Source organism: Hermetia illucens, chromosome 1 (genome assembly GCF_905115235.1).
Source record: "Hermetia illucens chromosome 1, iHerIll2.2.curated.20191125, whole genome shotgun sequence".
NCBI lineage: Eukaryota > Metazoa > Arthropoda > Insecta > Diptera > Stratiomyidae > Hermetia > Hermetia illucens.
The window spans coordinates 219,087,789-219,098,881 of record NC_051849.1 but is presented as its reverse complement, the minus strand read 5'-3'; the positions used below and the strand labels follow the sequence as shown (position 1 = coordinate 219,098,881).

Genomic DNA, 11,093 nt, shown 5'->3' with positions numbered 1-11,093 from the left:
TGGGTAGAGGTCTTACCTATGGTTCTCCTCGGCCTCCGAGCAAGTGTCAAACGAGTCCTGAACGCGTCATCAGCAGAGCCGTTATTCAGCAGCCCCATTCCTGGATTCGCAAGCCGAGAGTGATCCCAGTGTATTTCTCAGCATCTCAGACAGGTTCGCCCAAGGATCGTAGCCCACTGCAACAACTGAACACCATTTGTGCACAGGGAATGAAAGTCCTGCACACACGTCTTCGTTAGGGTGCATGCTGTAAAAAGATCGTTGGAAAAGCCAGCCACCACGTCATCCACCGCATTTCGTCCGTATTGTTCAAGGTGGATTTTAACGGGCGGTAGGTAAATGTTTCCACCGAAAGGCTGGAACCAGCCTTCCTGGAATACGACGTGACAATCCGATGTCGCAGTCAGAATGCAGTCAGCCAGCAACACGACTTTTCGAATTAAGGCCCAGTCAATCACGAAATTGGGATGCGGATTTTCCGGTGCATTCTCAACTGCACCTCGGCCATAAACTAGAAACACCAGCGGAAAAGCCACCCACGATTTCGCAACCAACAGAAACGGCACATTCGGCTCATTCGTCTCGAGCCACACCAGCCAATACACCAAGTTCTTCATCACCGAATCAGGTCAAACCCCTGATTCCAGCTCACGCAGAGGCAGGGCTGACTGCAGTCGCAGAACACTTGACCCAGCATTCATCCCGCGTCCGAAATGTGTACTAACCGAAATCCCGAAAGTCAACGCAGCGAAAAATTATGTTCCTAATCTCACGTGATTCCAGCACTCGAAGGGGAGTTATGTAGGGACTCAAGCGCATTTCCCTTCAGGTGCCAAAATCTGTCACCACCAGGGGCGCTTACTCGGTTAGTAATATAACAGTCGAATTGGAGCAGTCAACCGGCTGGCGTCGTTATTGGATACTTTATAGTATTTGGAGTTGTAACGGAGTTGGGGATATTCCAAAACTAAGTCTTTTTATTTAACCAGATCCAATGAATTTCCTACAAGTCATTGTCATATATCTTTCCGGATATTGAACGAGCCATCTCGAGAATTGCCTTTGAGAGAGGAACCTTTGGTACGGGGCGGACAAGGACCTCAAAGAGTACATCGTCACAGCAATCGCTATTGGGTTCCGTATAATAGGGTGTTTTTTTCTGTCCGTCGCAGAAGCTACGATTTTTGGCTTTTCGGATGATCTAGTTGTAGTTGATCGTGGGTATCCTCATTTTGAATGTGATCAAGGCGTGTCACGCCACTAGTCCAACACAGGGAGCGGGAAAGCCCTGGTAGATGAGAAAAGGAAAGCGGTCTTAATAGGGAACTGTAGAAAGAAGAACACTCTGAAAGTGGAAGTCGGTGGGCAAACAGTTGTCGCACAGTTCGTTATCGAATAAGTGGGGGTGATTATTGATGTCAAATTTAGCTTTGTGAGTTAACTCGAGTTTGCATTCCAAAAGGCAGCGAGTCGTATCGCGCACATGTAAAAAATGTTGCCAAATGCTGGCAGGTCGAAACACTGACGGAGACTGACGCAGACCGGAAAACGCAGGAAGTGTAGCTGGACGAAAAAACCTATTTTAAATACAGGGTGCGGCAGCATAACTTCCTTTTTTAAAATGCGCGCCACTCAGTTAGTTGATGCCATAGCGGAGCGCTAGTGGTCTCGCTCAAGAGGGGATACTGTAAAGTTTTGTCCCGACATGATTCAGTCGCCATCATGCTTTGGAATAGTGAGGAGCGTGCCTTTGCCGTTGAGGTTTACTTTTCAAGCGGATGTTCGATTATTACAACACAGCCTGCATTTCGTAGTCGCTTTAATTTAGCCCCTTTGGCTCCCGTTCCAGACCGCAAATCAATTGTTACATGGGTCACTACATTCAGACAAACTGCAAGTGCGACAAAAGGAAGAACTGGAGTCCCTCGGCCCGTTAGATCACCTGAAAACATTGAAGCAGTCAGAGCGTCAATGTTGCGATCGCCACGGCGTTCTGCGCGCAAACACACATCTGCCCTTGGACTATCCGATCGTTCTGTGAGAAGAATTCTTCGTGATGATCTTCATTTTCATCTCTATTAGATCGCGATAGTGCAGGAACTTTCAGAACGTGACTTCAATTCTCGGATGAACGCGTGTGAGCTTCTTCTTGATGTCGTTCCCGAGGGTGCTATTGTTTTTTTTAGCGATGAAGCCCATTTTCATTTGTGTGGGTCGGTTAGCAAACAAAACATGCGCTACTGGGCTGACACCAACCCTCGAGAATTGCATCAAAAGCCTTTGTATTCACCCAAAGTCACAGTGTGGTGTGCAATTTCCGCAGCTGGAATTATTGGTCCCTGGTTTTTTGAGGAAAATGAGGTTACAGTGACAGTGAATTCGGACCGGTATGTAAAGATGCTACAGAATTTTTTTTCCCCCGGCTAGAAAATTTGGATTTGGGGGACACTTGCTTCCAACAAGACGGTGCAACAGCACACACTTCAAGCGCATCGATGACTGTTTTGAGGGAACACTTTCCAGAGCGTGAACATCAAATCGGTAGGTGCAACCCGATATCGACCGCATATATCCTGATTTCGGATATGATCAAATTGGTAATTACGGAGGATAAAGTCGGCTAGGCTGTGAAAATCTCTTCGACATATTAATCTCCTGGTCCCTCCTGGCATAATACCAGCCATGCTACAGAAGCAACAACTAAGCGTTATACGGTTCATACAGAAAGCGGGAAAGTGCGGCATGAGCCCGCAAAGGATTTTGACCAATCAACCTAACCTTTTTCGTGTTGAAGACCCTAGACCGCGTCCTGGACACTCCATTATTATGGAGTGAACGCCCTTTTCTAAGTACCAACACACCTAACTCAAACGGAAATCCACGGAAACCGCTCTCCACGAGGTAATTGGCAGGGTTGAGCGGTCAACACAATAAAAGAAGTATTGTATTTGCCCTCCCAGATATAGAGGAGGCGTTCAACATTATTAGTACCAATGCCATCAGGGAAGCCTTGAACAGTATCGGATTGCAGGGGTATCTTACACATTGGGTAATATCCATGCTAAGAACTAGGATAATCCAGTCGGATCTGGGAGGTAATCAATTGATCAGAACTTGGAGAGTTGGAGGTTTCTTCTGAAAAGCGGCCAAAAGTTCACATTTTTCTTGCTATGAACCCAGGTCTCCGAGGCATACATGAGGACTGGTAACGTTATTGTCGTTTCGATCGGAACAGTTTTTTGTAAGCTGAAATAGGATCTGCTAGCTTCCAACAACCGTGGTCAGATTTCATTGTCATAGCTGTTATCGGTTGTGATTTTCGACCCTAGATAGGAGAAATTACCGTCTCAAAGTTGCAGTCTCCTATTTTTATTGGTCTTATTTGACCAGTGCCATTTGATGTTGTTGCTTCTTTGGTTTTTGGTGCTCACGTTACCACCATATATTTCGTCTTGCCTTAACATTGATGTGCAACCAAAGATCTCGCGCCACCTGCACTATCTGGATGAAAATACCTTGAATACCTCGTGTTGTTCTTCCGATGAGTCAATATCTTCAGCAAAGGCAAGTAGTTGGATGCAATTGAAATCAAGGAGCATCGGAAAGCATTGAATCCGAAATTGACAGGTCCAAAAGGGAAGCCTAGTTCCTTCGGCAAAAATGAGTATGATTATGAGCATCAGGAGAAAAGCAAACAACTGATTTGGGCTATTGTTAACAATACCCAACAAGAGAGCTTCGTCCTGTTATTGGTGGAATAAATAAAGGAACTCATGGCAAAATACACGCAGGACTGAAGAATTGATCAACGATCGAAAAAAAGCCTGTTGCGATCATACAGCATATGCGCCCTGAAGGCGATTAGTAGTTTTCTAACGATCAGCGACCAAGAAGGATTTCGGCTGAACAGACCAACGATAGAAAAACGATAACTGAAGGACCAATATGAGTCTCCGATCCAGGTTAAAAAGAAGAAGTGGCATATCGTGCAGCATTCTTTTACAGATGCTTAGCGTTGTGGAGGGCGAACACTCCGAGCGTGCGGTTGGTGGATTTCTTACTACAGTCAAAAGACAGATAGCAGGGTGTAGTGGCATTTGTGAGAAACGACCAAAATGAGCTCTGTATCTGGGGAAAGTAGACATAACCTGACCTGAACTGTATACTGTGCAAAGGGAACTAGGGTGCTAGGTACCCGAAGTATAACAAAACCCTCAACGTAAAACAGCTCCCTCAGAATCCCGAATCGAGGGCATATAATTACAAAATTTTTTTTTGAGATTTGCTTAGTCCTAAGTCCACATCATCTTGATGCCGGACCGGACCAAATGGAGAGCAACTTATTCCGTCGGTTTTTGGTCCACGGACCCCTCGTTTAGGGGTTGGCACCCAAACTTTCAAAATATTAGGCGATGATGGCTTTACGGTTTCTTACCAGGGCAGAGGCAAATGGTCAGACGCTGCTTCACCTCTGCCCTGGGAACAGCGTGACCGAAGCGGCTCTCAGATGTTAAATGCTCCTTTCTATAATTCGCAGAACACAATATGACTACGAATTATATGACAGCGGCTGACAATTTACCTTTGCCCTGGTAAGAAACTGTAAAGCCGTCATCGCCTAATCTTTTGAAAGTTTGGGTGCCAAGCCCTAAACGAGGGGCCCGTGGACCAAAACAAGAGGGAGGAATTGCTCTCCATTTGGTCCAGTCCGGCATCAAGCTGATGCGGTCTTAGGACCCCGCAATTCCCAAAAAAGTATTTTCAGCTCTGGCCAAGCTTGGTCAATAGGGCGAATTTACGTTCAATATAATTCGTAGTGACGTTGCGTTCTGCGAATTATAGAATGGAGCATTTAACATCTACGAGCCGCTTCGGTCACGCTGCTCCCAGGGCAGAGGTGAGAAACGTCTGACGATTTGCTTCTGCCCTGGTAAGAAGCCGTAGAGTCGTCATCGTCTTACATAATTACAAATCTTTATTTATTTTCAATTAAAAAATTCTGAAATGTCAATTCAACTTTTTTCTCTGAAAACTTATTATAGACTAAACATCCTCTCTGCCGGCCTCGTGGCTGTCACCCCACTACTAGCAGGTAGGCGAGCCACTCAGGCAAGTGAGATGCACTTTGTGGTGAATTATTATATATTATTCTGGTGCTGCGCTCGGACGAATTCTCGTTAATCAGCTCGCGCCTTCACACTACCCCACCCCCAGCTGATACTGGGTTTCAGCGACAAACCTCCTGGCAAGCCAATTTTAGTAGTGCAGATCGAATCTCACGCGCCGTGGACCCTTTTTGCACGAAACCTCAGCCCTAGAGACAAAGTGCTTTAACCTGGACACGGACGTTCTTGGACATGCCGCCGACGTGAAGCCTAAAGAGGTGCTCCCCTTTGTTTAACACTTCATATGGACTCTCATACGATGGTTGCAAGGACTTCCTGGAAGCATTCATGCGAACCAAAACGTATGTGCAGACATCCAGGGGGGTGTTAGCCCTCGTCGAAGAATGACGGGATGGCGGGGATGATTTGAATATTGCCACAGTGTCCCGGAGCAAACATAAAAGCCCAGTGGTGAAAATAGTTGACCTGGTATAGAATACAGGATCACTAGGGAGTTTCAAATTCTCGTCGTATATTGCCTCGGCGAAGCTGGCGGCAAACTCTTTACGATGAGCTGTCCATAGGCCAAGTAAATCGAGAGGCCGAATTTGCGACCACAAAGAGCCATCGTGTGCCATTGTAGCGGCCTTCAGTGCGGGTGGTACGCAGTCGTCCGGTGGCGTTTGCAACTCAAGAGTTTGTCCAGAACAGGGTAGACTCGAACTGCATTCCCTGGTCAGTAATGACTTCGGCTGAAACTCCAAAGCTAGGGGTTCATTTATGACAAAGTGCCGTGGCGCACGATTGTGCGGAAATGTCGGCTAGAGGTATTACTTTAGGCCACCGCGTGAACCTATCGATGATAGTGAGGTAATACTTGAAGCCATGTGAACCTCGCAAGGGGCCAATAATGTCGATGTCGATCATGTGAAACCGCTTTGTAAACGGAGGGAAGAAGACTACCTCTTTTTACACGTGGTTAGTGACTTTACACTTCTGGCACGCGATGCACTGTCTGGCCAAAGAACTAACATCCTTATTCAATGATGGCCAAAAATATGTACTAGTGACGCTGTCCAATGCCCGGGTGCGCAAGATCGTGTACTGAATTGAATACTTCCTTGCAAAAAACGGCCAGAATATATGGCCTAGGTCCCTTTTCAGAGGTCTCACAGACTATTTCTGAGATTGAGCCGAAAAGGGGAAACTCTGGAAATTTGTATTTGGAGTTGTCAATGAGGCTCTGAAGCACTGCGTGATCTTTCTGTGCCTCGGCGATTGCCAAGAAATCGACCGTGGCAGGGATTTTAACCTCTGAAAAACGTAACAAAGCGACTGAAACTATATTATCCTAGCCGGACACATGCTGCTTGTCCCAAGTAAACTGGCTTATGAAGCTCAAGTGTCGGAGTTGGCGAGGGGATGTTTTGTCGGGCTTCTGCTGGACAGCGAAAGTCAGAGGCTTGTGAATGGGCTGCCTTCCAGGGAGTATCGCAAGTCCTTTATTGTCATGTTCGCCGCTAATAACTCACGGTCATAGCCGTTGTAATTCTGTTGAGTTGTATTCAATTTCTTGGAAAAAAAACTTCGGGAAAAGCTGCAAAGATCTCCTCAGGCGACCTACCGAAGCCTTCTAAAGGAGATTGTTGCCGGAAGGTAAATTGTGACAAGCTCAACAAGTGCGTGTTACCTCCAGTATCCGAGCAGGAATTGCAGAAATATATGGTATGATCAGAGGCAACAAGGTGTCAAGTTTGGACGGCATCCATAATAAAGCTTTGAAGCTTGACCACTTTGTCAACACTTTCAAAGCGTGTCTGATGGAAAGATTCCCTGCTCAGTGGGAAAAAAATTGTGTTGCTTCCCAAAACCACTAAACCAATTGGGATTCCATGATCAAATCGCCCAATCTACCTATTGGATACAGTGGGAGACATGATGGGGAGTGTTATCTACAACTAAGTTACCTGTCGTCGAAAGCTATAATGGCCTGTCGGAGCGTTAGGATGGGTTTCTACGCCCCTACTCTAAAGTGGACGGAATAAACGTTTTGGTGAATCTGAGAAAAACGCGCTGAGTTCAGACAGCTGTTGTGCGGTCTTGACATTGGATATTAATGCACCAACTGGAACCAAATTAAGGGTGCATTGGCATAGGTGTTTGCCGATAGTTAGCGAGCTTGGTCAAGAATTACCTTTCAGGAAGAACCCTCTGGTACGGGACGCACGTGGACCACAAAAAGTATATCGTCATAGTGTGAGTACCACAAGGTTCGATGTTGGGTCTCCTGCTGTGAAATATTATGTATAATGGAGGGGTCGTTCTTTTCGTCCATCGTAGAGGCTTCAATTGTCGACTGTACGGATGCTCTCGTACGATCTCAGGCAATGCAGATGATGCGAGTCTGGGAAGTGTAGCTGGATGAAAAGGCCCATTTCGAACATTAGAATATGGCTTGAGCGTAAACCCAGTTTCTCATGAGACATGATGGAGGTATTGCTTTGAGTTGGATAATTCGGAAGAACGAAAGTATGTGGTATTTCACTGCCAAAGTTTCGCGATAGAGGGATGGAATCTGAGCCGAGCACTGGTAAGGAGAGAGACCGGAGAATATAGTTACGGAGATGATGAGGCCCAAGGAGAACTGCCTAACAATTTCTCTCACAATCGTTAAAAAACAGAATGAGCTGGTGATAGGAGTAAGGAGACGGAAAGCACAGAGATAAACCAACCCCGCGAAGTAATATCTAAGTGGTGGTGCCGTGGAGCTGGGGCGTAAGGGCCAAGGGTGCTGTCTAATGGGCAACTGAGCTAGAGCGGACCTGTCCTTCTCAGATTTTTGCACCTCCGTGTATGAACAAAAAGAAAATAATATCCTGAAGATAAAGTTTGGCTTATAAGGATGATATTGGCTTCTACAAACCAGGGCCCAGTGTACATGTCCCTGAGGAATATAATTGCTACTATATATTGGTAATACCACTCTCCTATTAAAATGAACCCATCGAATTGATCCAAATCCCATCGACTGTACCAATAAACCTAAAGCTAACCGAAAAATCATCAGGAAGGAAGAATTTTTAATTAAATTTGGCAAAGAGTTCAAATGTTGTTCTAAAAGGCGCAAAACCCTTTATCTGACAAACTCCAAAACATGTTATTAATTACAAGTAACACTCTCGGGCTAAAAACTCGCTCTGGTCGAATTACCTAGGACAGGGTCGGCGAGGCCGAGCAGAACCACCCCCTCCTATGGTATGTGTAGAAGTATGCACGAATAAGAGACGAGCGGTCGCCGTCAAAGGACGAGACAGGATCAAAAAGACCTTCATACCTTTGTATCGTCACCGTTTTGTGTGTGCTTATTAAATTAATTGTTCCCAGCATCTCTCCTCGGCTTCAACCCCTGTCTCCAGTGCCCAGGCTATAAGATTCATGTGGTCATGGGAGGGGTGGTGAAAGGTCATACAATCCCACCCCTCTTGCTTAGGCAAGAGTTAGATTACAAGGACGCCCGTCCTGGACCATGCAGGCGGTGTTGTGTGACGTAGTGTAAGGCAGGTTTAGGTTTAGTTAGCGCATATAAAACAATTACAGTTACGTCGTATTGGAAACGAGTCCTTTGTGCAACTGACAGTTAAAGCAAATTAGGATATTGCGGCTAGTCCCGTAATTAGTTGCATGATTCTGTTCCTCTCGACATTGTTTAAAGGTTTGTGTCTCTTTGTTTTCGTATGAGGTTGGAAAGACTAATTACAGGCACTTCGCCTCCAGTGAACAATGTTAAATTTTCTGGGCTCCGGTCACCTGGAAATTTCCAAATTAATTTCAGTTGGAAAAGGAGCAGAAGACGTTTCTGTTTGGAAGCATTTCGAAATGGACCGATGCTGGAGGAGTTGCGAATGGAAATACTGGTTAGACTCATTAGGCAAGAGAAGGTATGGCCATTCTTTAAGGCAGGTTTGCAGTGGTCTCTAAAGGGGTGCAGGGATGAATGATTTGGTATCTAATTGGTATCACCTTCGCTGAAATCGGGACATATTCGAATTTACAACTTTAGGGTTAGATGCAAATTTCCAAGAAATTTCACAGGAGAGATAAGAGAGCACCACATGCTCCATTCACACTTTCCGAACTCCCTAAAAAATGCAAAAAAAAAATATTCAAATAATGTTGCAATCTTCCCTTAGCTTCAAATATTCCTCAGCATCTGACGACATACACTCCCAAAGCTCGGGGCGAATACATTGTCCACATGTCCACATAATTTTTCCAATTTGACCATGTGAGAGAAGTTAGTTGTAAAGGAAAGTCTGGCGGAAAACCCTTAGAGCAAACAACTGACGCTCTGCCATCTAAACTCGCATGCAAAGATTCTGAATTTTCAGTGTCGCTTCGGAAACTCCTTTTTAATAAAAAATTCAAAATTTTCCTGAAAACGAACATCCTTTCTGAGGTAACAGCTCGTCAGTTGTCCCTGAATTGTGTTCATTACTTACTTACGAGGATGCAAATCAATTCGTCCAAAGGGCGAGGTGATCTGCTTCGGGTATTCCTGATATGGAAAGGATTATTACAAATTTGGAAATTTTGTGAAAATTTGTGATACATGATGGGGTTCTTGAAAAAGATACACATGTTGCAGGCAAACAGGAAACGGTCAATGCGATATTAAATATTCCGGAAAAAGGAGAAAACCCACTTAGCGCAAATAATTTAGTCCTTGCTCAGTGGCCTCCTCATAACGTAATATTCATATTTTCGATTTGTATCTATCAGTTTTGCTTTCGTTCAAAAAAAAATGTCAACATTGAATCAAAACCAAGTTCTTCAAAATCATCGAACTCGCCTTCAAGCTGAAGATCGGCTGAGAAGGAATTGGGCCCAAAATTGGGGTTGGGTAATTGAAGAGAACCGAAAAGTTTGCGAGAAGGTTTACGACATAATCAAGGAAAATAAAGAATTTTTGGTGCCTTCCGAAGATAAATTTTACAATTCGAAAATTTCCACAAATGTTTTTCCGAAGAAGCCACTGAAAGTTCGAAATATCCATGGTGAGGAGGAGACTTGGCCCCCGATTCCGAAAACAACGAATGGGGTATATGGACGACTCTCGCATCTCACGGATAAGTATGATCCTATTGCACCGAGAAAAGTCACAATAACTGAGTTAACCTACGATTGTAAGATGCTGACTTCGTCCTAGCAAGTGACAGTTGAAGGATATCCTTTTTTTCAGACTTCTAGCTGGATGCAGTCTAAGACAAAAATGCTGATTTAGACTTAAGAATTGAATATTAAGAATCAAACAAATCCGTCGACCAATTATGTCTTTGAATCCTTCCTTATCCTGACAATCAACTTTCATCCTTATGTGGCTGTATATGTGGTAGATTTTTCACGCATGCATTTTAAGCGGTGACGAGGTCCTGTTTCGTCCCTTGTCAAAAAGATCTCTTCGAAACAGGACAAGGAAAGGATTGAACTTTATCGAAAATCTAGCAAACTTACCGAAACTTAGGTTAAAATACATCCTTTCCTTTACAGGCTCTCAACTGGGTGCAACTACATATGTTTGTCCTTATTTGTGACCATTTAATTTATTCAATTATTTATTTCAATAGATTAATCGTAACATTAGTAAGCTAAATACGATGTTTTAATGCTCTATCGCGAGTTGCCAAGCTTCCCATCAGGCACGTCCCTTCCTGCGGATAAGGCAATGCTTGGGAGGATACGTTATGAGTATATATAATGGATGTGCGTCCATCGCCATGCCTGGGATACTTAAAAAATCAACCAAATATGGAGGAGAAAGGTTGTTTTCTCTGTACAGAAACCAGTACCCTAGGATTTTTGGAAGGCGCAAGCGAGCCATCTATAACCAGTGACCGCAGTGTCTCAGTCATGATATAATAATGGAGTTGGTATGAGGTCCACACCGGACCATTTTCGTAAGAGCTCGAGGTTAGCGGAGTCACCACCGAG

The 11,093-nt window shown here is 44.7% G+C and overlaps 1 protein-coding gene across 1 annotated transcript; it reads left to right on the top strand.

The window, feature by feature from the left end:
- The first annotated feature begins 9,851 nt into the window (after positions 1-9,851).
- On the top strand, positions 9,852-10,755 carry LOC119661550. The gene is made up of 2 exons (XM_038070938.1): positions 9,852-10,288; positions 10,345-10,755. Exons 1-2 carry the CDS (start codon positions 9,907-9,909, stop codon positions 10,350-10,352), a joined length of 390 nt encoding a protein of 129 aa, XP_037926866.1. The 5' UTR covers positions 9,852-9,906; the 3' UTR covers positions 10,353-10,755.
- The last annotated feature ends 338 nt before the right edge of the window (positions 10,756-11,093 follow it).